The following is a 27,187-nucleotide window of genomic DNA, read 5'->3' as shown; positions in this document are numbered from 1 at the left end:
ATGACCTACAAAGGCCTACTCTCTCCGTATGCGGTCAGTCATTATGCAGTATGAACTGTGTGGACTGTGGATTTGGTTTTCCTAACTATTGTTTTTGTTCTCCTTTTCTTTGCTGACCTGCTGAAACATTCTTGCCTCCCAAAAAATACCCATCCACCGTTCTACACTCTCTCCTTTGATCCACTCCAAAGGGAAAAAGAAACCTATATCTAGCGGCAAATCAAAACTTTTCTCCCCATCGTCAGAGAGATACTTTGTGAATCAGATAAACCACTGCATTGCAGAAAGTGAGTGTGACCTCCCCAGTAACAATGCAGAATCTGTAGAACTGGAGGCTGGCCATTTTCTGGAGTCAGTGGCTGAAACAGACGGCGACTCCTACCATGGAGATAGGGGTGAAGGGGCAGACAACTGCATGCCAGGTGACGATGACATTGAGAAGTCCTTTCGGGTGAACCAGGATGGCAGCATGACAGTGGAGATGAAGGTGCGACTAACCATCAGGGAGGAAGAAACCATCCACTGGACCACCACCCTGAGCAGATCCAGTGTAGCAAACCAGCTCTGTGCGGCTGAGTCTGAGCTGGAGAACAGTTCTCCTGAGTCAAACATCCTACTACCAACACAACCCAACACCATGGGCACCATCAATGGGTACAATGTTAAAAAGGATGATAATGATGATAAGGATGATATGTCTCCAGAGACCAGCAGACTTACCAGTGTGGAAGTAGACAATGAGGGTGATGCTAAAACACATGTGAGTGTGGTCTCTCCCAGGAGGGCTCCTACCCCAGGACCCAGGAGATACAGACAGAAGCAGGCCTCAGTGGAGAGCATCAAAACAATGTTGGGAGATGAGATTCAGGAGAACATGGTAGGTTCTAACTCCTACAGAGAGACAACTGAGAACGGAGAGGTAAAGGAGGAATACTGCACGGTCAGACAGTGCAGCAGCAAGCCAGTTCCTAAACCAAGGGGAGTTGGCTCTGTGGATATCAACAATTACAATAAGACTCAATCCACTTTTAAATCAGGCATGGCTGAGATCTTGCAGATCCAAAATGGCGGGGAGGAAGCCATAGAAAGTGTAATGCACATATACGAGCAGCAGACCTGTCAGGACAATTTCCTGGCTAACAGCCAGTACAATGTCCAGGGTGTGTCCATATATGGGATGATGTACGGAAGAACAGCCACCTCTGACACAGCCCACTTGTCCTCCAGTAATGACTTGGAGCTGGAACTGGGTAGACCCTCTACAGCCTCAAAGTCAATCAGCGTGTGGAGGGCTGACCAGTCTCTTTCATCTGAGTTCACCATCCCCAAGTTTAAGGCTGGAGGATCTCTCCTACGCAACAGGGTACTAAATGTCCATAAAACCTCTCTCTCCATGCCCACCAAAGATAATGACACCCCAGAGTGGGTCTCTGAAGCAAGCAAAGAAAACTCCACCACTGGTGTAAAGAAAGTCAAGAAAATGTTCTCAAAGCCCAAAGTGAAAAATAACCAGTTTCGTAAGGTTACAACACCAGACAAAAGACGTAAAGAGGGTAATGCAAATGCTCCTGAAAACAATAAAAGAGTGAAAACTGGGGGATTTAGCAGCAATGTATCCATAAGGAAAATGTATGGACCAAAACCTGCCAGAAGTCTCATCAAAAACAAAAAGAAACTAAAAGGAAAGGAAATCAATTTAAATATTGAAAACCCAAAGGAATCGGCAGTGAAAGAACTAAATGTTACTGAAAATATAAACAAAACTTCAGTTTCAGTAAAGAAGAACGTATTGCATGTTTCATTTCCTACGGAGACCCAGGTGGAGGGAACACTAAAAAGGCAGAGGTCTATGCACGAGGAGAGAAGGATTGATAAAGAGAGTCATGATCTGAGCTCTTCTAATATCAATGAATATGTTGAGAATTGGTTAGAGAAAGCCCTCCCAACTGTGTACCCAGACCCAGTGGAGGAAACTCAAAATGTGGAGACACCAACAATGTCTCCGGTAGAGACTGAGGGAGACATTGTTCCAGATGTATCAGCATTCAATTGTGAAATGGATACAGAAGAAGATGAGCCTTCTTTGTTTAAGGAAAAAACACAAATACCAAGTAGTCCATCTTTGGAAATGACTGCATTTCCAAATAGAACATTTGAAAATATAGCAACACAGACCTACCTGGCATTGGACAACACAACATTACCATGTCCTTCTGACCAATCATTGCAAAAGACTCCATTACACAGTGATACTACACAGGAAAGGTTGCACATTAATCCCTCAGTGGAAAAGAGACCTTTCTCCAACGGTCTCTCTGTCTCTCCTACTGCAATAATCTCAGTAGAAAAGCCATCACCATCTGACAGTCATTCATTGGAAGAAACATCAATGCCTAAAAATATCTCAGAAGAGAAGCCACCAATCACAAATGGTCTGTCATTGGAAAATAAATCAGTACCAAATAGATCCTCAATAGAGAAGAACCCAATCTCAAACAGTCTCTCGCCTGAGAAGACACAACTGCCTGCTAAAACGCAGATGGAGAAGACACCATTATCCAACAAAGACTTAGATGTGTCTTCCATAGCTAGCAGTCCTTCATATTTCATGTGTTCATCACCTAGTAGTCTAGGTGATGAAGAACAACCCTTATCAAGCAGTCCTTCATCAGATAAGGCTCCATCACCTACTGGCCATGTATTTGAAAAGACAACATTGTTCAACCACTCCACTCTGAAAGAACCACCATCACCTAAACTCTTAACAAAAAAGACAAGATTGGTCAGTAATCTCACCCTGGAAAAGCAACTAACACTTAGAAAAGCTTTAGCTGAGAAGTCTTTAATATCCAGTGATCCTACTGTGGAAAAGGTGTTGATGGATAAGGCACCAATCTCCAATGGTCTCTCATCTGAGAAGACATCACTGCCTGCTAAAGCCCGGATATCCAACATTGTGTTAGATGAGGCTCCATTAGCTAGTAGTCCCTCATGTTTCATGTCGACATCACCTACTAGTCTCACATCAGATGAAAGACCCATATCACCCACTCGCCATGTTTTGGAAAAAACAACATTGTTTAACCACTCCACTCTGAAAGGACCATCAACACCTAAACTCCCAATGAAGAAGACACGATTGATCAGTAATCTCTCCCTAGAAAAGCAGCTATCACTCAAAAGAGCGTCAGTGGAGAAGTCTTCAATACCCATTAATACTACTTTGGAGAAGGCCCATCTATCAAATCCTGTTCAAATCACAGTAAAAAAAACACAACTACCTAACAGTCACTCATTGGAAGAGACATCACTACCAAATAAGTCCTTACCCAGTGATTCCACTTCGGAAAATACCCAATTATCTAGCAGTCCTCGACAAGGAAGGACACCACTACCAAGACATTTCTCTTTGAAAACACCATTACACAACGTCTCACCTGAAATTGCAACATTACCCACAACTCTTGTGATGAGAAATGCTCCCAGTAATCTCTCTTCAGAAAAGTTACCAGTACCTAGTAATCGCACATTGAAAAATAGACTGTCATCGTATTCTCAGTCATTGGAAATAGTGTCACCACCTATGAGTCTCAAGGTTAAAAAGAAGCCAGTATCTAGAAATCAATCCCTGGAAAGCAAACCATCACCAGTAAGTCCCACTTTGAAAAATACACCTTTACCAAGAAAAAGCCACAAAACACCATTATTGCCCAAATCAACGCCAGTACACCTCAATTCCTCTATGAAGAAGAAGCCAATACCTCCCAGTCCCGCTTTAGTGAATCACGAAGAGATGAACAGGGATGATAAGCTGAGCAATTCAAATCGGGGAGACAGTACCAAAGTAATAGCAGAGGAGCCCCTAACAAAAACACAGATACCGTCACACACAGACAAACTTCCTCCCCAGCCAGATATGAAACTTGTGCTAGAGAAGCTCTGTTTCTCAATTCAGTCAATTAGACAAATCACACACAACAATCGTCCATCTTGTCTTGAAAAGTCAAACAGCTTGCCTGATTTCTCCTTCCATGTGGCCTCTACATTTGGGTCATCTACTAAAGCTCTCCTTTCTTTCTTATCTGTTATTACTTTAAAGGAAAGCTTCACTAACTGGAACATACCTGAACTGAATGCAAACAGTGTAAGCTGTGCTGAGGCTTTGAAAATGATGGAGTCTCTGAGAGAAATTGCCAACATAGAGGGTGCAGAGGAGTTGAAAGGTAGTCTGTCAGAATTGCAAAAGTCAACTTCCACACAACTGCTTCAAAGTTGGAAGGATTTCCAGGAACTCAACAGCAAAGTCAGAAGTCGCAGCTCAACACCGAACAGTTCAGAGCACAATGTCTTGTTTGAGACATGCCCAGAGAAGGACTTCATCATTGAAGAAAAGGCATTGGATATCGATGAGCTAATACATGAGCTTGACTTGCCTGAAAAGCTGAAGGAAGCATTGGCAGCCCTTCCAACCGGGGTGAGCGAAAGCATGGAGGGGGATGAAATAGAAATGTCATTCCCAGAGGAAAGGGTGAATGCCAAATCAACTGCAGTCCCTAAGAAAGAGCCTTCAAATGATAATGTGCTTAATATTGATGCTAATGTTGATGTTAAATCCATCGTTAAAAGATTTATAAATATTTACTATCCCAAAGAGGTGACTGAAAACAAGATGTCACCAATCACAGAGAGCCAAAGCAGTAGGCAAGAGCAGCCCTTCTCCTCAGAAGAACAAAACTTTAAAGAGGATTTTACTTGCCATAGAAGCAGACAGGCAGCGAATAAGGAAGGTTCTGAACTTGAGCAGGACAACTGGGAAGAAGAGGCTAAATGTAGCGACAAACAGATTGACCATGATGAAGAACAGATATACTCAGACATAGAGCAGGCTTACAGTTTAGCATTGCATGATGGCTATTTGGAACTGCAAGCGTGTCCCTTGGAGACCAAAGTGAATGATGGGGACATACAGTCAAGCTATGTGGAGGAGGAGGAAAGCTTGGAGGAAGAGCAGGAATACTATATTGAGAATGCACTTGTGGAGCAGGAGAACAAATGTATGGAGCTGCAGCTTAGCAATGAGGACGGAGAGTCCACTGCTGAACAAACCCAGGCTAGCTCAAACCAACATGAGGAGTCAGAGGTTACACTTGTTGAGTTGAAGGTTAGCAGGGAACAGGAGGAAAGCTTGGAGGGAGGGCAGGAATACTACATTGAGAACCCACATGTGAAGCAGGAGATCAAATGCATGGAGCTGCAGGTTAGCTGTAAGGAAAGCTTAGAAAAAGACCAAGCTAGCTCGGAGGAAGAACAGGAATGTCATGTTGAGGACCAACTAAGCTATGTGGTATCAGAAAATAGATGTATGGAGGATAAATGCTTGGAGGAAGAGCAGCAATCTCACATAGAGGATCAGCCAAGCTATGTGGGGCTGCAGGTTAGCTATGAGGAAAGAGTATCCACCCTCAAGGAGCAGGCTACCTCAGAGGAAGAATATGAGTGTCACATAGAGGATCAGCCAAACCATGAGGAGCCAGAGGTCAAATGCTTGGCGCTGCAGGATAGCAGTGAGGACGGAAAGTCGACCCCTGAAGAAGACCAGGCTATCTCAGATGAAGAGCTGGAACATCATGTTGAGAACCAACCAAACCATGAAGACCCTGAGATTAAACGTATGGATGCAAAGGTTAGCAGTGAGGAAAGCATGTCTAATCTTGAAGAACAGCAGGCTAGCTCAGAGGAAGAGCTGGAATGTCACATTGAGAACCAGCCAAGTCATGAAGAGAAGGGGGTTAAATGTATGAAGATGCAGGTTAGTAGAGAAGAAATAGAGTTTACCCCTGAAGAAGACAAGGCTAGCTTAGGGGAGGAAGAGGAAAGCCATGAAGATGACTTGAGCTATGCAAATGCACACATTAACGGGCAGGATGAGCAGACTCACTTATGGGTGGAGCAGACTACTCAAAAAGAAACAGAGTATACTGTCAGAGAAACACTGCCTAGCTTGTTCAAACAGCATTCTATTGCTGACAGGATGGATAAGGATAGTGGGAAGAATGGTGCACAGCATGTTAGCTTCGAACAACAAACTGATACAGCAGAAGAAGCAAACTTTGAGGATAATCAGTGTAGCTCAGAGGAGAAGCGAGTAAGCTATGAAGAGAAGCTGTCTGGCTCTGATGTAGAACATGTTAGTGTAGAGGATGAGCCATACCCAGAGGAGGAGTATCAGGAAACCTTAGAGGAAGAGCCTTCTGAGGAGGATAAACATTATGAAAAGACTGAAGCAAAAACAACCAACTGTTTTGAGGAACCATTACCATCTGTAGCAGAGCGAGTAAAAATACTGGATAAGAAGATTGCTGATGTAGAGCAAAGGAAAATCATTACTATAGCAACAACTGGCAACAAACCGTTTGGCCAAATTGAGGTTTCTGCTGTCTCAGGCGGTGATGATGTCAAAGAGCAAGACAAAGCTCATGTGCACACTTTTAAAAGGACAACGTGGCCTATAAATACGTCAGAGACTGTAGTCATGTGCCCCCCAGCTCCACGATCCTTGTTGGCATTTAGCTATGACGGCTGTATAACTAGAGAGCCTGACGGAAATAGGGTCAAGTCAATAAAGGAATTGTTTATAGCAAAAAGCGTTGTGGACATTCAGTACGGACAAACAAGACTACCCAGCCCAAACACCTCAGATCTGTCTGACAACAGACCGGAGACTTCTGACAGTGGTGGTCATCGATCACAGACATCAACTGAGACGTCCAGTGGTGAGGATGATTCAGTGAAGAAATCCATCACCAAATGCGTTGTCAGGAGAACAATCGAAAGGCTTTATGGAAAGAAAGATACCAATGTCAAAGACCATGCCAGTGAAAGTCAGCCCCCATCTCCCCTGAAACCAAAGTCCAGAGAATTTCCTGGTAAGATCAGCCTTTCCCCATTTCATAATGCACAGACCAAAGTGATGTCTGACTTATCATACTTCAATGCCACAAGCTCTGTAGGCACATACAGTGATCCAACACGGTGTATCGCCTTCAATGCACAGGTCGGGCCTGGAGACTGTTTCCTGATAGACAAAGACAGGTGGCTCCTCAGAGAGAGCGTGATCAGAAAGTCTGTCTCAGAGCCTATTGATATCAACAAGAACACATCTGCATCAACTGAAGATGTGTGCAAAGACACAAAAGAAGACGTCCCTTACTCCCTTTTCGGCCACACTGATTTGGAGGACATAGTGAAGTCTGTGAAGCCTTTGGTGCCAAAGTGCACCTATTTCAACCTGCCTCATGGCTGTGACTCAGACCCGCACCAGGATGACCTAAGCCCGGTCAGCAAGGGCAGTGCTAAGGGTGATGTCTCAAAGGACAGTAAAGACAAGACAGAGAAACCAAAACTGTGGGCTGAGAAGAATGGAATAGCTTTTGCCCCGACTGACTTCAAGATGCCAGATAATAAAGTGCACCCTCTAATAGAAGGCCCGGGAGGTGGAAAGGTTGTGGTGGTCCAGCCTGGCAAACGTCAGCCTGGCAAAGGTCAGACAGATGTCATGAAAATCCCACAGGAGCCAGATGCACTAGAGATGCTCTACTTCTCCTGTGGCCAGCACTGCCCCATCCTGTGACTGTGACACACTTAAATATGGATTTTTTTTTACACAGGCAGCTTACAATCTTACTGAGGGTATTCAAGGTACCAGGAGATGTCATATACAGTGTCTATAGAAAGTCTACACCCCTTTAACTTTTTTCAAATCTTGCTGCCTTAAAATTTAATCTTAAAAAGGATTACATTATATTTCCCCCCTACAGATCAACACAATCTTCTCAAAGGAGACACTGGACTGATCTTATGGCACATATTGTTAGTTGATCACATGCTCTATAAATGTATTGTCTGTAAGTAACCCCCTGGTACTTAATGTTGTATTGTGTATTAGCTGTACAGTTCACTTATCTGTGTAAATGCATTTCTCTTGCATCATTACATAAGAGAGTGAACTCAGAAAGCTCCAGATTTGCATTTACAAACATAATAACCATGAACATAACTTGCAATAACAGATCAATTTTATTACAGTAGTTGTATATAGATGTTTATGACCTTTCTACATTTCTGGCAGCTGTGATTTATTGTTCTGTTGAGTGTTTCCTCACTTTATTTTTGTGATATGTCAATAAAGAGTAAATGCACCTGTAAATGGATCATCTACTGTAGATTTAAATTTTCTGTGAATATACTGATTTTATGGGTGTTCATGTTTAATGGCTCATCAGCAGACCCTGCATTTGAGGAAATAATTTCTTCTATAGTGTTTGGAAGTAGTCGTTAATTATGCTGTAATGGAGACTGACCTCCTGGTTTTGATCTTTTCAGATTTACTGCTGGCCTGTTAGATCTTTTTCCATAAATGTCCATTCGTTTCCAGCATTTTTCCTGATCAGTATCAGAGCAGCTCTGAGGATCAACGTAGCTCAGTGTTTTCTCACGCCTTCCTCCTGAGGAAGTATCCATGTTGTTCTAAGGTCCTTTTGTTTCTCTGAAGTAACCATGGAGCAGGCCCGGTGTTGTGACAGGAGAGGCGAGGAATGCACTAACGGGAGAGAGTGTTTACATCAATCCATCTACAAAGACACAGAATGAGAGCATGGTGGCCAGGTTTAAGATAGACTAACATATTGAAGTTAGACAAAATCCCTTTCAGTTGAGACGGTGGCCAGGTCAGATCCATTGAGTTCGATTATTTTCTGTACTAGCATCAGCCAGTCTCAGAGAGCTGATATGAAACTCACAGGGAAATGTGTGACTGACTACTCTAATACATGGGATTGACAGTAATAGAACACCCACCCATTCATGCTGTGGCGGCAATGACTGGCTCTAATTAGAACATTCAACAGCAAGACGGATAGAAACCTGTCTGTCAAATAGAGGCACCATGAATGATAAGATGCCAAACAACTCAACTTCATGGTAACATTGGTCTTTGTACTGGCCACCACTGGTCCAAATAAAACATGTTGGCATGTACTATGTCCACTAGGTGGTAGAATAAGCCTTCATCACCCAACCTAAGTCGTGATATGTAACCATGAAGCTTAACTTGTGAAGGTTATCACATTATGAATGCTACATTCATGCTCAAAACACTGAGCTGTGAGACACATCAACTTAAATCAATTCAACCATAGCAGGGCAGGATAGTTTTTTTTATTTTTAAATAACTATTTACATGACAGCTCTTTATAAAACAAATGTGTTGTCTTACACGACCCACAATATTTCTAAAACAAAATGTTTCAAAATGAAGGGCAATGTGATGAATAAATCATTGATACCAGAAAATGTATGACTCGCAACAGTTTTTGATGGCTGAGCAACTGTCCCTTGGTTTGCTGTGATAATCACCTTTGACATGGATGGTGTTTTCAACTCCCTCAAAAACCAAATAACCCTGAGCTTTTAAACCTTTTCAACATCATTATTTATATTATTCATATTACGTGATTTACTTTTAAATCTTAATGTATTATCAATGAGGTCCTAAATGTGAATAAAACTTTCTGCCAATAGAAGAAAGTGTCAATTATTAAAAATGGTGATTTCAGGGGGGGCTCAAATAAGGGCAGTTTGGACGAGAACGTTTGAGGGAGTCTACAGTACGATCAGTCTGTCAGTGAAATCTAACAGTCAGGTTGAGGTTTATGATTCACAGTAGGCACAAACATACACAGGCAGAAACGAGCGATTGCTCACTGCCTTGCCAATTCACTTATATCACAGCTCACATTTAACATTTCTGCAGTTAGATATATTTCTGAGGAAACTTAGACAAAGAGCCTTGACTAGCAGCACTACAGAATAATGCCCCATACAGAAATCCAACCATTATTACCTCAGTTATTCTTCCTGCTAGTCCATGCTACTTACTGCCTAAGGAGGATAACTATCCCAAATAGGACTCTCCATTTTAATAATGAACATGATTAGGGCACATGGCAGCAAGACTGAGAACAATCATGATGTGAAGAAAATGGTGAGTAAAAACTTCACTCAACAGAATCAAACAACCACATTCTGATAAATTCTGAGAGAGTGACCTTAACAATAATGTACTCTGTATCACATAATGGAACCTCAGGTGGTCAACGCATCCCTTCATTAAAAGTAAAGAGATGATGAACATGGAAGTGTGTAAGAACAACCCCTTGTGTAAACGACAACTCATCTTAATATTAGCAACTTCTAACCGTTTTAAGATGCTCAACATGAATGAAAAGCATTATTAGAACAGGACATTGTTTTAGAACCGTTTGAGTAAAATGAAGTGTATCTTCATAAACTATGAATTGTGAAATGCTCTTTGTTTTCTATTGCTGTCAAGCTTAATGCATGTAAACTCTTTAATACTGCCAATAAAAGCTTGTTTCTTATTTAAAAAACATAAATAAAAATATTATTTGTCTCAAAATACTATGCAGGGATTAAAGGGAGATTTTAAATCTTTTAAACAACACCTTGTTGTTTTCAACCTGAGATTAAAAACCAAGATTTCCCCTCAGAAGAGTCAGTACAGTAGTCTTTGATGAGTCTAAACGTTCAGTCTAAAAGAGCCACAATGTGCTTGTGACAGGATGTCCACGACAAGATTGGTTGGTTGGTGAGGAGTCACACCTGGCCTCAGCAAAAATCCACCTTGATGCGAATGGTTACACCAAATTAGGGCTTGGTTGGTCTGAACGAGTTCCACTGACAAAGTTATAAACCAGGAACTGCGAGGTGCCACAGTAGTGTGTAGCAAAGAGCTTCCCGTCGGGCGTGGGGTCGGAGAAAGCGATCTCCTCCTTGCTCAAGTAGGAGCCGTAGATGAAGTTGTTCCTGTGGGAGGGCAATGAGAGAAGAAGTGAATGTTGAAGTTCCAAAACTACATATTTCAATTATATACACTGCTCAAAAAAATAAAGGGAACACTTAAACAACACAATGTAACTCCAAGTCAATCACACTTCTGTGAAATCAAACTGTCCACTTAGGAAGCAACACTGATTGACAATAAATTTCACATGCTGTTGTGCAAATGGAATAGACAAAAGGTGGAAATTATAGGCAATTAGCAAGAAACCCCCCAAAACAGGAGTGATTCTGCAGGTGGTGACCACAGACCACTTCTCAGTTCCTATGCTTCCTGGCTGATGTTTTGGTCACTTTTGAATGCTGGCGGTGCTCTCACTCTAGTGGTAGCATGAGACGGAGTCTACAACCCACACAAGTGGCTCAGGTAGTGCAGTTCATCCAGGATGGCACATCAATGCGAACTGTGGCAAAAAGGTTTGCTGTGTCTGTCAGCGTAGTGTCCAGAGCATGCAGGCGCTACCAGGAGACAGGCCAGTACATCAGGAGACGTGGAGGAGGCCGTAGGAGGGCAACAACCCAGCAGCAGGACCGCTACCTCCGCCTTTGTGCAAGGAGGTGCACTGCCAGAGCCCTGCAAAGAGTTGGTCACCTCTCTGACGAAGGCCCTTCTCCCCCAATTGCTCTAGGAAGAGACTTGGTGGTTCCAAACTTCTTCCATTTAAGGCCACTGTGGTCTTGGGGATCTTCAATGCTGCAGACATTTTTGGTACCCTTCACCAGATCTGTGCCTTGACACAATCCTGTCTCGGAGCACCAGACACAATTCCTTCGACCTCATGGTTTGGTTTTTGCTCATACATGCACTGTCAACTGTGGGACCTTCTATTGACAGGTGTGTGCCTTTCCAAATAACATCTAATCAATTGAATTTACCACAGGTAGACTCCAAATAAGGTTGTAGAAACATCAAGGATGATCAATGAAAACATGATGCACCTGAGCTCAATTTCGAGTCTCATAGCAAAGGGTCTGAATACTTATGTAAATAAGGTATCCGTTTTTTTTGTTTTTAAAAAATAAATTAGCAAACATTTCTAAAAACCTATTTTTGCTTTGTCATTATGTGGTATTGTGTGTAGATTGATGAGGGACAAAAAATGAAAGAAATACATTTTAGAATAAGGCTGTAATGTAACATGTGGAAAGAGTCGAGGGGTCTGAATACTTTCTGAATGCACTGTATGTGCCTTTGAATGGGGTATGCTAGTAAGTGCCAGGTGCACCGGTTTGTTACAAGAACTCCAACGCTGCTGGGTTTTTCACACAACATTTTCCTGTGTGTATCAAGAATGGTCCACCACCCAACTTGGCACAACTGCGCGAAGCATTGGAGTCAACATGGGCCAGCATCCCTATGGAACCATGACCTGACGAATTGAAGCTGTTCTGAGGGCAAAAGGGGCTGCAACTCAATATAAGGAATGTGTTCCTATGTTTTGTTTTGTATGTGACTGAATCAGGGGGCATTAAGGCGTCAGCATGCTTCTGTTAGGCTGGCACCAAGCTGAGCTTACTCCCTTAAAATAATCTGTCTTGAAAAATTAGGAACAAAAGTGGCAATAGTACTGTTTGTCCATTTCGGGATGCCGCAGCCATTATACACTTCCTCAAAATAGGCCGAATTAACTAAAGAAATCTGTCATTCATTTTGACATTTTTGCAGAGGAGCTCTTAGTCACGCAATTTTACATCTAACTCAGATGATTGGTGCAGTATTTCTTACATTTAAAAAATATATATTTATTTTACCCCATTTTCTCCTCAATTTCGTAGTATCCAATTGTTAGTAGTTACTATCTTGTCTCATCGCTACAACTCCCATACGGGCTCAGGAGAGACGAAGGTCGAAAGCCATGCGTCCTCCGAAACACAACCCAACCAAGCCGCACTGCTTCTTAACACAGCGCGCATCCAACCCGGAAGCCAGCCGCACCAATGTGTCGGAGGAAACACCGTGCACCTGGCGACCCGGTTAGCGTGCACTGCGCCCGAGACAAGGATATCCCTACCGGCCAAACCCTTCCTAACCCGGACGACGCTAGGCCAATTGTGCGTCGCCCCATGGACCTCCCGGTCGCGGCCGGCTGCGACAGAGCCTGGGCTCGAACCCAGTCTATGGTGGCACAGCTAGCCCTGTGATGCAGTGCCCTAGACCACTGCGCCACCCGGGAGGCTGGTGCAGTATTTCTCAATGACAAATTGTCCATGAAAATGAGTCGTCTCTCGTTGAATGACAAAGACTTTATTGAAGAACAACTACTCTTGACCAATCACCAACAAAGGGATGTAGTCTTTGGCTGCCGACTTCGGCTTGCCTTGAGAAAAAAAATGGTGCATGAACAGCCGAAAAAAACCTTACCGAAGTCCAAAACAAACAAAATGCCACAAAATATGCAAACACTCTTCCGAACTGTTTCGGCTGGGAAGCATGCAGACCCCCCCCCCCCCCCACCCCCCACGGAGCAAATGATGTTGATTTTTCTACCCCCTTCGATTCATACCCAAGTAAGACTGACGGACTGACCTGAGACACTCGATCATGCGTGAGGCGATGCCCCTCCGTCTCATCATGCTGAAGACCCAGATGCGGCTGATGCCACAGAGGGCTGGCTCTGGGTTGGTGGAACAGCACCAGGCTCTCTGACGCTCAAACATCACCTTCTCTCCCTCCGAGCCCTCGGGCACCGCCTCCTCGATGACCCTGTAGCCCTGCACACACACATACAATCACATACATGCAACAGCAGCGAATACATCGTCACAATAAAGTCTCTTGACTTTGCATCGCAACCACCCCCCCAACAAACACACACATTCCCAGCCTTAACCCACACAGTCTTTCTCACCTCCTGAATGTGCTCAGCGATAAGGCACCCAGCTACCTTCTTGTCATTGGAGACAAACAGGAAGGTTTTAGTCTGGGAGGGACACTTGGTCTCAACCTGCTGGAAGCCCAGGTCATTGTCCACCATCTCTCTAATCTCCTCAACCTGACAAACCACCAATAAACAGGCTGTGTAAGACTTCTTTGCAGGGTCTTATTCATCAGTGAACACCGTAGCAAAACTTTTTGCAACAGAAAACCAGTGTTTCTTATCCCTCCCTGTTACAGTCAGTTTTCATTCTGTTTGATGCCTAGTGAATATGACCCTGGACTACAGGACAATTAAACTGTAGTGATGAACAGAGGTTATTGGCACCCTTGATAAATATGAGCAGAAAATACTGTATAAAATAAGCAATACAAACATATATTGTAGGCAAAAAATAATAATCGGAAAATTATATTATTTTACACTAATACAATTGCTCAGAGAAATACATTTTGTTTAACCCATTACACTCACAGCACCCGTCATCCCATATACGGGTTGAAAATGGCAGATTTTGTAATTGATAAGCGCCTAAAAGTAACATGCTATACATGGCGTCAGAGCTCAGGTTCTCCGCTTCACAACGCTGTATGGGTTTTGACTGACAGAAGTTATAAACTTGAGCACTGTGCGTGACAAGAAGATGCCCCCATACCTCCTGCTAATTGGGCAACTTTTGCAAATGTGTTGTCTAAGTGAGGGAAATCCTGTAAATCAAGATTAGTCTGTGTTCTGAATAATGGGTTGAGGATTATAATAGATAGCGCTTTATTGTCATACAAGTGAACCACCCACGAGTTAAAATGTGCACTTCATGTTTCGATATTAGAAAAATCGCAATTTACAGTATCAACATTTCATAATTGGCATGTTGGATCCACAGTTACAAGGTGTTCAAAGCCGTGGGAAGTAGGGGTGCTGAGGGTGCTGCGGCACCCCCTGATAGATAAACGGCATTGGCACTTGGATTGGAACCGGTGCTATGAAAATAGAGCTCTTTGGCCACGCACACCAGTGGTGGGTTTGGCGTTGAAAAACAAAAGCATATGCAGAAAAGTACCTTATACCTACAGTTAAATATGGAGGTGGATCTTTGATGTTATGGGGCTATTTTGCTTCCACTGGTCCTGGGGCCCTTGTTAAAGTCAACGGCATCATGAACTTTACCAAGTACCAGGACATTTTAGCCAAAAACCTGGATGCCTCTGCAAGGAGGCGGACACTTGGCCGCAAGTGGATCTCCCAGTAAGACAATAAGCACTGATCAAAATCCACAAAGAAACAGTTAATTTACCACAAAAATCCACATTTTGCAATGGCCATCTCCGTCTACGGACTTGAACCCCATTGAAAACCTGTGGTTTGAATTGAAGAGGGCAGTCCATAAGCACAGACAAAGGATATCAATGATCTGGAAAGATTCTATATGGAGGAATGGTCTAAGATCCCTCAAGTTGTTCCCAATCTCAAAAAACATTTTAGAAAAAGGCTTTGTCGTTATACTAGCAAGGGGAGGGTGCTAGAGTACTGAAAAACAGGGGTGCCAATCAATGTTCCCTCTAAGCTGTGCTGCTGCGCCGCTCCCCTGGGACTGCCTTGCAGAAGAAATATCAGCACACGCAAAGCAGCACCAGATTGAACTTCAATTTTCTAGAGTTTTCCTGTTAGTTAACAGTATCAACGTTTCGCTTTACTGTGGGAATTGTGATCGACTCAACGGAATATTAGCCACTTCCAATGCAACATCCCGAAACAAAAACTATGCAATAGATTTTGTTGTGGGCAGAACGCATCCGAGTAGGATTCTATTGTATTGACAGGCTTGACTCATGCCCGTACCCTACACAGATTATGTGCGCCATAACCAATTAGAGCTGCTGTAGGCCTTTATGCAAATAGACCTTTGCCATTCACTTTGAACTGGATTGTGTTTACAGCATGAGTGGTCGTGAGTAGATGCACTTGTTTTGAGATCAAAGCATGTACTGTAGCGACGTGTGCACATTTGTACATTTGTTCATATCCTTTGCTAGTTAGTTATTAGCCCAGTTATAAACAATTTGCAGTCAGCAATGGGGGAGTGATTGCTTCCTACAAGAGCACAAAATGGGTGCATTTCTAGACAGCTTTGAAAAGTGAGTCAGATAAATTGTTTTTTTTTAGAGGGGCAGTGTTGTATTTTGAAAAAAGGCTTGAATAAGCTAACTAGCCAATAGGGAGAGGGTATCATAATTTTCCTGATTCTCTGTAATAATGGTATGGGAATAATGCTACATTTTATTTTGTAAAGTGCTTTTTTATTACTCGTTAAACAAAATCTCTGTGCAATTGTATCTAGTATAAAATAATATAACTGTCCAATTTCTTTTGACCATACAATATAGCTCAGTATTTGTATTATTTATTTTATAGTCTTTTTTGCTCATCTTCATCAAGGGTGCCAATAATTATGGCCCCCACTGTATATCAGGGGTTTACAAACTCTCGACATATGTAGTTGTGTGTATCAGGGGGATTTAAAGTACACAGTATTTTAGATGAATCGTTTTTTCATCGTATTATAGTCAATGTTTTTCCATATGTGATAATGTGTACATTTGGAGCCTGAAGGACACATACCTTCTTCAGTGCATATTTGGGGTCATCCGGAAGGACAAGGATGATCTTGCCATCGGGGTACTCCCCCAAAATCCTCTCCTTCTTCCACCCCTGTGGACGGCATGACAAATCAGTGGTTTATAAGTTGAGAGATGTGTGTGTATGTGTGAGGTGTTTGAGTCAGAGGGGACGAGTTGGCGCGCATAGTCTGCGTCCCAAACGCCTCCCTATATCCTATATCCAGTAGTGCATTACTTTTGACCAGAGTCCTATGGGACACATTCATGTGTGGGAGACAGCTCATACTCACCACATATCTGACAGCACTGGTGAACTGGTTGTGGAAGAGCAAATGCTGGGATTCATCCTCTGGGTTGGCAGCGGAGTACAGCATCCCACACACACTGCAGGTTACTGGGCCAAAGTGCTTCTGCCCTGCATCCTAGGAGGTGACACGCACAGACTCTAGGTCAGTTCTGACATATGGTAAATAGATTATATCTAAATATAGGAACTTACTAGCCTGAGTGTCAGTCTGTGCAATCATGCCAACTCCTTGTCATGCCAAACCTTTGGCCTGACAATGACAGCAAGTAACAGCACAAACAGATCTGGGACCAAGCTAGGAACATGCATAGTCTTTGAATAACATCACTGTGTTACAAAAGAGGACACAAAGTACAGTGGGCAGTATTCGGCGAAGGACTGAAACACTCACAATAATGGCTTGATTTCCGTCTTTGTCGGTCTCCTTTAGTTTCTTGATTTCTTTCTGCAGACGTTCGTCAGAGAGGGGACTGCCATTACCTGCTGATTGAACGACCCCACTGCCATGGAAACACAGACATTGCTCGAATTGCTCCGGAAAAATAGTCGTTGTGCAGAAAACTACTTGGTCATTGTAATTTGAGTGTAAATTCTTACGAGTCAGAGGCATTCTCTGTTGTTGTCTTGTCCTCCGTCTTGACCTCTGGGGATGCGGGTTTAATCTCAGTAACTGGTAAGTAAGAGACATTCTATAAGAAGCTTGTTACACAATGTATGATATGACAATGTGTTATAACACTGCTCAAACTGTCATTTGGATGTTATCAAACATGAGAGTACCCGCAGGCTTTTCTTCACACTGCTCTTTGTCAACAGAATCTCTTGGGGGCTCTTCAGAGGGAGGGGAGAACACTGGTGCTATGGAATCCTGTGGAAAGACATTAAGAGGGATACATTTTGGCGACAAAATCATTTTTTACCATGAAAATGGCTGTATTATGATCCACACTGCTTCTAATGCGTCACTGAAGTGCCCTGTGCCGTTATTGAATGGGATTTTAATATCATTTCTAACACAAACCTACCATTCTTACATGCTAATAAAGAAATAACAGGTCCAAGGATGTTACCTCATCTTTGCCAGTTTTGGCCGTAGGTGGTGCTTCTGCTTTCTGCTCATTTTTGGGGGAAGATATAGGTACCACCACTGCCTTCTGTACACTGGGTCTAGGCATGTCTGCCTTCTGTACGGTAGGTGCTACTGCATTCTGTACGGTAAGTTTGGAGTCCTGTCGAAGGAGGGGAGATAAAGACAGTTACAGTAGCACACAACCAGCATAACAACCAAGAAAGTTATTTCAAGTAGCATAGTTCTACAGTTGCCATTGTGCCCTAATAGCAACCTGTAAATGTGTACATAGTAATTTTTTAGGTGTTTTTAATTGTTGATTTTTTAAAATCAGCTCTTTAGTTTTTGATAAGAGTTTTTCTTGCATATATCTGGTGTTTTTAAACTACAGATTCGCAGGTTAACACTTTTATTCATGGATAGCTAGCTAAAGTGCGTCTGGACACAGTACCAGCTTTTTTTTGTTTCATCTGGCTGCCAAATCCAAAATCTCCTCAAACCAGAAGTGGACGGTTGGGTATGGGGGCTAGCAACCCCATCCGGTAAAAAAATGGAGGCACAGAAACAACAACAAATGACAATCCTACAACTGGATGCAAAGATCTCCCAGACTTGTATGACCGCCATCAGTGAAAGCCTACGGGAAACTGCTGAGTGAAGATGGGAGCACTGAACACCAAATACAAACTGCACGTTGGCTTATGGAATGTTCAAACAATGTTTGAGTCCGGAAAGCTGGCACAGGTTACCAACGAAGTGAGGGGATACAAGCTACAGATCCTGGAAGTGAGTGAAGCTAGGTGAACTAGCTCTGGTTCCACGAGAAACACTACTACATTCTGGATGGGAGGACAGACAACATCATGAAGGTGTCGCCATCATCCTACAGAAAGGGGTAGAGAAAACGAATGGAAACCAACGGCAAGTTGAGAAGCTCACTGAGGGACATCAAGGTGTGAAAGGGGGCAGATGTCACCAGTGGCCACCATCTTCTGACTGCCGACATCAATCTAAAGCTGAAACGTTCAAGACCACTGACAAAAGGAACAAGATTTGATGTTGGCATGCTGACGTACCAAACCGTCAAGATAACCTTCATAATGCAAGTTCGCAACAAGTATCAAGCCCTTTCAAACAACACAGAAGAAGATGAGGCGGCGACTGAGGAAAATAGACAGGAAGTGGGGGAAAGTGGTTAAAGCTTACAGTGAAAGCAGCAAGAAAACCATAGGACACAGAAGGCAACGCGAGGAATAGATCACCCCAGAAACATGGGAAATGATCCGAGGAAAGAACAGACATGAAAAATACAAGATGCCAAATCAAAGGCTCAAACTAGAATTGGAGGAGCAGTACAGAAAAATCTACACAAGTCAAAAGGCTAGTAGGAAGAAACAAAAAGGGCCTACCTGAAAAAGCAGCAGCAAGCAACCAGCAAGGAAAAGTATTCAAAATCACTAACCAAATCTGTGGCAGAAAATTCAAGTCAAATACTCAAATCAAAAGACAAGCAAGGCAATCTCCTGACTACGGGAAATGAACAGGGAGCAAGATGGACAGAACATTTCAGAGAAGATCAACAGAGAATCCCAGGTGGATCTAATTACCACACAACACCTAAAGCTGCTCTAGAAGATCTAAACATAAAACCCCAACCCACCAACCAAAGACGAAATAATCACTATCATCAAGTCACTAAACGGGAAAGCTACAGCTCCTGATAACCTCAATGCCGAGCTGTTCAAAATCGATCCAGTAGTGGCTGCAAACATCCTTTCACTTTTCACTGATATCTGGTTAAAGGGAACGATACCTTCAGATTGGACCATGGGGGTGATCATACGGGTACCTAAGGGCACTCTAATCGATTGTAACAACTGGAGGGGCAACGCACCTTTATCTGTTCCCAGCAAGATCTTTTGCAAAATGATCGTACAACGGATGTCTTCAGCTGTAGACAAAGTGCTTAGGAACAAACGAGGGAGGGAGGAAGGAGCTGTACAGACCAGATCTTTGCCCTCATTGAGCAATGTAGTGACTGGCAACAAACTCAACTTTATTGACTTCCAGAAGGCTTTTGACAGCATTCACTGCAAAAGCCTATGGAAGATCTTAAGAATTTGTGGAATCCCCACCCATGTTGTTAACATCATAAAACAGTTCTACAGCAACTTTTTCATGCACTGTGGTAACGAGCAACATGAGCTTTGCTGTGAAGCTGAGTTCGTCAACGTTGTGTGATGTCAGCCTTACTCTTCAACCTGACAATAGATTGGGTCATGCGGCGAACCACAGAAGATCAGGCAAGAGGAATACAATGGACCTGGTATTCTACTCTAGAAGACCTTGACTTCACCGATGACCTGGCTCGTTTATCACACACACACACACCTACAAGAGAAAACTGTCCAGTCCTTTGGCCAGCAAGTTGGCCTGGTTATCAACTGCATCAAGACAAAGGTCATGTCCATCAACACAGCAAAATCAGCCAAAATCAAGGAACAGGGCCCTGGGGTTAAGCCACAGTTTTAGTTACCTTGGGAGCACCATATGCCATGATGGAGGCACCAGCAAAGACATCTGCACCAGAATCAATAAAGCAATCTTTATGAAGTTCAATAACGTCTGGAAATCCAGACAATACAGCACAAATACAAAACTCTAAATATTGCAGAGCTGTGTACTGGCAACTCTCCTTTATGGTTCAGATTGCTGGAAAATGACAGAAGCAGACCTGAAAAAAACGATCTACCTTCCACACAACTTCATGACCATCTTCTGGCCAAACACAATATCAAACACCAACCTCCTTATATAAACGAAGCAGGAAGCCATAGCTGCCATACTCAAGAGACACCGCTGGAGTACCTGAGAAAGAGTACAGACTCGATCCCAAGAATAGCAGTCCATTGGACTCCAGAGGACAGATGTAAGAGGGGGAGGCCCAAGACAACGTGGCGGAGTACAATCGAGACCGAGCTTCAACAACATCAGCAGAGCTGTGGCACAGTGGAGAAGGCGGCTTAGAGACAGACAGAAATGGAGTGCCTTTGTTACTGCCCTATGCGCCAGCCGGAGCTATGGGGATGAGTGAGTGAGAGTGAGTGGCTGCCAATTATTGATCTCCTTAGAACATAATTTGAGGAGTCGCCTGAAGTGTGAGAGGAATGGGAGATCTAGTAATACAACAGTGCGCAGGCAGAAAACTCGTAATGAGGACGACTGGCTATTATACTGAACTGTGTGTGATGAGCTTTTTGGTTCCCAGAGCATCACCTAAGTGGGTGCTACACAGAGTGGAAATGGAGAAGTCCAGAGGCTGTAAGTCAGGCTGGTACCCAGACTTTCCCTATACAAGATCATCAGCAGACTCCATCATCTAAACAGCTCTCTCCGCTCAAGCTATTAAAGTGTCCCTCCTCTCCATCTTTGGGGGATGCAGCTTTCAAAGACTTGGCCTCTATTGGTTGACCTGTCATGATATTTTGCTGGTTTGTTTTTTGCTCTTGAAGCGCTTTGAGATTCTATGAACAGCGCTATAGAAATGTAAATAATACATTTGTATTATTACAACTAAGAAACTTACCTCATGTTTACCATTTGTGGACATAGGGGTTGGTATCTCTACGGCCTTCTGTACAGCTGGTACTGTATTCTGCGCGGTAAGTCCCACTGTTTTCTGTGTGATACGTCCTGTTTTCGGCGCGGTAGGTCCTACTGTTTTCAGGGCGGTAGGTCCTACTGTTTTCAGGGCGGTAGGTCCTACTGTTTTCAGGGCGGTAGGTCCTACTGTTTTCAGGGCGGTAGGTCCTACTGTTTTCAGGGCGGTAGGTCCTACTGTTTTCAGGGCGGTAGGTCCTACTGTTTTCAGGGCGGTAGGTCCTACTGTTTTCTGACCCCTGTTTTCTGGCTTCTGCACAGTAGGTTTTGAGTCCTGTGGAAGGAGAAATTAAGAGGGTAAGAATTCATTTCCATACCATTTTTGACACAAACTCATCCTTGCATTTTATAATTTTAGATCAATGTTTAAGAAAGTTACTTTGTGTTTGCCGTTTTCAGCCTCTGGTGTAGGTGTCACTGCTGCCCTCTGAATGGTGGTAGGTGTAGTTCTCCCTGCCGCCCTCTGAATGGTAGTATGTGTCACTGCTGCCCTCTGAATGGTAGTAGGTGTCGGTCTCATTGCTGCCCTCTGAATGGTAGTATGTGTCACTGCTGCCCTCTGAATGGTAGTAGGTGTCGGTCTCATTGCTGCCCTCTGAATGGTAGTATGTGTCACTGCTGCCCTCTGAATGGTAGTAGGTGTCGGTCTCATTGCTGCCCTCTGAACAGCTGTAGGTTTAACTGCTGCCCTCTGAATAGTGGTAGCTGTAGGTCTCACTGCTGCCTTCTGCACTGTGGGTTTCGGCTCGTCATCACATTCAAAGTCATCAAAGGAGTACTTGGGCCTGGATTTGTAAGGCTTATACTCCACCACAGGCTTGGCCTTCTGAGCTTTCAGCCCGTTGGGCATCGGCGGGGGTTCTGCTGGAAGCGTCCTCTTTCTCAGGGTGGGTCCCTTACTGGGGGTCACTTTGGGGGGCTCAACTTTTGGGGGCTCAACTTTTGGGGGCTCAACTTTTGGGGTTACTTCTGGACTGGTTGGGGAGAGTGCAGCTACTGTGGGTGCTGCTGGACTGGCTGAGGGTGGTGGGGGTGTGGTCACTTGGACCGGTGCTGCTGCTGGAGGGGAAGGTTTAGTCTCAGTCTCTGGAATCATCTTCTGATCGGACTTGAGCTTCTTCACCATGGTCCAGGACATATTCTTCTCCCGCTGCAGCTCCACCTGCCGCAGCCTCTGGAACCTGGTAAGCTTCTTCTTCTCGTGGATTTTGAGGGGTACCGTCACTTGGCTGATGAAGAAACGCCTCTGAGGTGGCTCTGGAGCTGGGGGCTTGGCTGGAGCAGGCTCCTCAGCAGAGGGTTCTACTGCTGGAGAGGGTTCCTCGGGCCCGGCAGGAGATGGGGGTATAGGAACAGTCTCAGCCTGTATGACAGGCGGTGTGCATTCTGGCTCCTTGCTGGGTTCAGCCTTAACTGTTACAACCTGCTCCTCCTCCTCCTTCGTCTTTATTAACATTGTGTCAGTGGCGATATCATCTGCTATTTCTTCACATAGGGCCAGGAGGTTGAGCTGCCTGCTCGCTTTTTTAGAGGCAGCTGCCTTTTGCTCAGCTAGCGCTGCTAGTCGGGCTTTGGTCCGGGCCTGAGGGTTCATCTGCTGTTTCTTGGGTTTTTCCAGGCTACCCTGTGTTTTTTTAGTAGCTTCCTTCTTACCACAATTTGTGCTGTCTTGGTTAGAGGAACTTGTGCTTTTCTTTTCAATACCATCTTCACTTTTATCCACACTGCACTCATCTTCAGACCCTTTGGTTAGCTCAAGTGTCTTCTCTGGCCTCTCAGAGTTGTCTATGATTTCCAGATCACTATCCACCTCATCTCCATTCTCTCCCACCACCTCCACAACACAGTGGCCGATCTCCATATCCTCAACAATGATCGGGGTCTCCGGGTCTAAAGTACACTCAATGCTCTCTGTCACACCAAAGTCACAGTCTTTTTGTGTGATTTCTAAAGAATCCTCTTCTTCCAGAAACTCTTTGACATTTGAGCGCATCGTATGAGACAGGGGATGTTTGCAAAGACTGGACTCCTTTAGAGCACTGAAAAGCACCTCTAGGGGTGGAGAATTTAATTTAGCACCCGACTTTGTTCCTAAACTTTCCCTAAGTTCATCTGTAGGGGTGGTCATGGAATCTTCCTGGACTTCCTGTGTCTCACTGCTCTGCAGCACCTGTTCTGAGACAGAGACAATGTCTGAAGTCTCCTCAGAGGATAGTTCTACAGGTGGAGGAGAATTTACTTCGATATCAAGCTTGGTGTCTACACTCTCACTTACTTGATCTGCATGGGCTGGCGCGGAATCTCCCTGCATCTCCTGTGTCTCAGTGCTCTGTGTCACATGTTCAGGTGCAAGTTCTGAACACTTGGTCTCTACACTCTCACTAACTTCAAATGTATGGGTCTCCTCAGAGGATGCTTCTAACGGTGGAAGGGACATTATTTCTGCATCAAGCGTGCCATCTAAACATTCAATTACTTCATCTGTTGGGGTGGTCATGGAATCTTCCTGCACCTTCTCTATTTCAATGTATAGCTGATTCACCTGTTCAGGATTCACCTGTTCAGGGACAGGGTCTGAAGCCTCCTCTGAATATACTTCTATAGATGGAGGCTTTATATTTGCATCAAGCTTGGTGTCTACACTCTCACTAGGGGTGGTCATGGAATCCTCGGTAACTTCATATGTAGGGGAGGTCATGGAATCCTCGGCAACTTCATATGTAGGGGAGGTCATGGAATCCTCGGCAACTTCATATGTAGGGGTGGTCATGGAATCCTCCTGCATCTGCCTCGTCTCACTGCTCTCCTTCACCTGTTCAGGGACAGGGTCTGAAGCCTTCTCTGAAGATGCTTGAGTTTTCATCTTCACATCTATTGACTCTGTGACTCCCGTCCTGTCATTCCCCTCACTTTCACATTCAGAATCACTACTGCTACTAAATGCTACTAAGCCTATGGCTGGAGGAGACAATATTTTTGCACCGACCTTAGTCTGTAAATGTTCATTAACTTTATCTGTATGGGTAGTCATGGAATTTTCCTGCATATCCTGTGTCTCAGTGCTCTGTTTCAGTAGTTCAGGTATGGAGTCTGCAGACTTCTTATATGCATCAATCTTGCTCTCTACACTCTCACTAACTTGATATTTAGGGATGGTCACGGAATCGTTCTGCTCATGTTTCTCACTACTCTGGTGCTTATGGATGTGGTCTGAAGCTTTTTCAGAGGATGCTGGAGGAGACATTTTTGTGTCAGTCTTGGTCTCAAAACTCTCAATAACTTCATCTGTTGGGGTAGTCGTGGAATTATTCTGGTTCACCTGCTTATGGATGGGGTCTGAAGCTTTTTCAGGGGATGCTGGAGGAGACATTTTTGTGTCAGGCTTGGTCTCAAAACTCTCACTAAGTTCCTCTGTTGGGGTAGTCATGGAATTATTCTGGTCCACCTGCTTATGGATGGGGTCTGAAGCTTTCTCAGGGGATGCTGAAGGATACATTTGTGTGTCAGTCTTGGTCTCAAAACTCTCACTAACTTCATCTGTTGGGGTGGTAATGGAATTATTCTGGTTCACCTGCTTATGGATGGGGTCTGAAGCTTTTTCAGGGGATGCTGGAGGAGACATTTTTGTGTCAGGTTTGGTCTCAAAACTCTCACTAAGTTCCTCTGTTGGGGTAGTCATGGAATTATTCTGGTTCACCTGCTTATGGATGGGGTCTGAAGCTTTCTCAGGGGATGCTGAAGGATACATTTGTGTGTCAGTCTTGGTCTCAAAACTCTCACTAACTTCATCTGTTGGGGTGGTAATGGAATTATTCTGGTTCACCTGCTTATGGATGGTGTCTGAAGCTTTCTCAGGGGATGCTGCAGGATACATTTGTGTGTCAGTCTTGGTCTCAAAACTCTCACTAACTTCATCTGTTGGGGTGGTAATGGAATTATTCTGGTTCACCTGCTTATGGATGGGGTCTGAAGCTTTCTCAGGGGATGCTGAAGGATACATTTGTGTGTCAGTCTTGGTCTCAAAACTCTCACTAACTTCCTCTTTTGGGGTGGTAATCGAATTATTCTGGTTTACCTGCTTATGGATAGGGTCTGAAGCTTTTTCAGGGGATGCTGGAGGAGACATTTGTGTGTCAGGCTTGGTGTTGACACTCTCACTAAATTCATCTGTTGGGGTGGTAATGGAATTATCCTGCACCTTATGTGTCTCACTGCTCCGCTTCATCTGTCCAGATTGTTCAGGTAAGGGTTCTGAAGATATTTGAGTTTCCATCTTCACATCTCGCTGGGTCTCTGGGCCTCCGGTGGACTCTCTGACTCTTTTCCTTTTATTTTCCTCAATTTCAGAATGACTACCACAAGACGCAGAGGGTATACCATAATTGTGATCCCTCTGCACAGGGTCTGAGAGCAATACTTCTTCATTCAGGTTAGACTGTGACCCTTTACGCTTACCTCTATCCCCGTTAGAGTATTTTCTGATGCAATGGGGTTTATGAGTTCTGATAAGCTCCTCATCAGACTCTGTGGAAGCAGTTTTGAAGATCTTGGCTGGTCTTTTTAGGGTTCCTTTAGAGTTGGGATTCTTTGAGGAGGCACTTGTGGCTTTCAGCAACTTGGCGTTCTTTACAGGTGGATTGAACTTGGTCTTAGTCCTGGCCTTTTGGGTGGATTTTGTCTTGGAGGAATGGAGGCTGGACCCTGCAGGTTTATTTCCCTCTTTTAGTTCTGCAGGGGGCTTTTTCTTATTCCTTCTTCGCAAAGGTGCTTCTCTTTGGGGGTTGCTTGACGTTGCAGAGGCTGGTGTCGTTTTGTTGGATGGCATGGCAACTTCATTCTGCTCCACCATTCTTCTCTTTGCTTGAGGATCCTGAAAAGACTTGTGTCTTTTAGGGGCAGGCATTCTATAAAGAAAAAGGAATGCAACATATGAATGGTAATAGGTACATGTGTTTGTTGTCATAGTTATTATTGAACACGTATAACAGTCAATCCCATTGAGGCTACAATAACCACTAAATGGGGTAAGTAAGCTGTATGTGTGTCTGTCGGTATTAAGTCATTGCTAACTGAGTAAGCCAGCCAATGACAGAGATAGAGCTACCATGCAAATGACCGTTAAATACTTACTCGAAGCGTGGGATATATATGGTTATTGTTCAACTATTTTACTGTAGCCTAATAGCTAGTAATTGCATTTGCGAGTTACCTAAGTAACAGCACGAAAACGAACTAGCTAGTTAGCCTGCTGTAATGAGCGCAACAGCTTAATACTGACTGGCCAGACAGTTAGCTATGTTGTTAGCAAGCTGCAACAATGTAACAAGAAAGCTACCTAGCTAGTTACTCCAATAATAAAACTCCAATCCATTCACGATGCAGGATAACATTAACACGCTAGTTGTTGTGGAATCGATTGCAAGCCAACCACTTTGCTTGCAGAAGATAAGACACTTGGGAATTACCGTTAAACGACAACATAGCGTCGTTGCTAGTTAGCTAGCTAATTTGGGATAGCTACAAATGCTAAAGAAGCAAACTAAGATGCCAAACTAAATCACATCTCGTCATTTATTATGATACGTATTACTATTGTAAAATTATAAAATAATCACATTCGTCGCTAAAACTCACTTTGCTGTTTTGTTTCCTAACAGCAGTTTTTTTTTCCTTTTCCTGTGAACCAAAAAAAGTACTGTACTTCCGGAGCCAAAATTCCGGAACTGAGGAGGCGGGGCTA

General features: G+C 43.8%; 2 protein-coding genes across 3 annotated transcripts in view; one reads left to right on the top strand and one right to left on the bottom strand.

Annotated features, from left to right (window-relative positions):
* LOC129823298 (oxygen-regulated protein 1-like) overlaps positions 1-9,327 on the top strand; it is an 11,085-nt gene extending 1,758 nt beyond the window's left edge. Inside the window, exon 3 of the mRNA XM_055882232.1 lies at positions 123-9,327. Coding sequence (XP_055738207.1) covers positions 123-7,630 — 7,508 coding nt within the window. The 3' untranslated portion in view covers positions 7,631-9,327. The remainder of the gene's footprint in view (positions 1-122) is intronic.
* Positions 9,197-27,187, bottom strand: LOC129822749 (mucin-2-like). Of its 2 annotated transcripts, none has more exons than XM_055881130.1 (12): positions 27,082-27,187; positions 21,827-26,351; positions 21,374-21,721; positions 17,789-17,947; positions 17,499-17,586; positions 17,316-17,388; positions 17,110-17,218; positions 16,702-16,833; positions 16,413-16,502; positions 13,767-13,910; positions 13,445-13,629; positions 9,197-10,884 (listed from the first exon to the last, which is right to left on the bottom strand). In XM_055881130.1, the coding sequence occupies exons 2-12, from the start codon at positions 26,348-26,350 to the stop codon at positions 10,716-10,718; spliced, it is 6,021 nt and encodes a 2,006-aa protein (XP_055737105.1). In that variant the 5' UTR covers position 26,351; positions 27,082-27,187; the 3' UTR covers positions 9,197-10,715. The 2 variants fall into 2 exon arrangements, with proteins under 2 accessions (XP_055737105.1, XP_055737106.1); XM_055881131.1 differs by lacking the exon at positions 27,082-27,187 and adding an exon at positions 26,578-27,007.

This window comes from Salvelinus fontinalis, chromosome 25, assembly GCF_029448725.1.
Source record: "Salvelinus fontinalis isolate EN_2023a chromosome 25, ASM2944872v1, whole genome shotgun sequence".
Taxonomy (NCBI): Eukaryota; Metazoa; Chordata; class Actinopteri; order Salmoniformes; family Salmonidae; genus Salvelinus; species Salvelinus fontinalis.
This window is presented reverse-complemented; position numbering and strand designations above follow the sequence as displayed.

Bases quoted from the DNA above. Each gene is read 5' to 3' on its own strand.
- LOC129822749 (XM_055881130.1), bottom strand. From the start codon at position 26,350: ATGCCTGCCCCTAAAAGACACAAGTCTTTTCAGGATCCTCAAGCAAAG. The intron at 17,587-17,788 runs GTAACATCCTTG...GTCTTTCCACAG, and splicing joins CCAAAACTGGCAAAGATGAG to GATTCCATAGCACCAGTGTT. The intron at 17,219-17,315 runs GTAAGAATTTAC...TTTCCATGGCAG, and splicing joins ACAGAGAATGCCTCTGACTC to TGGGGTCGTTCAATCAGCAG.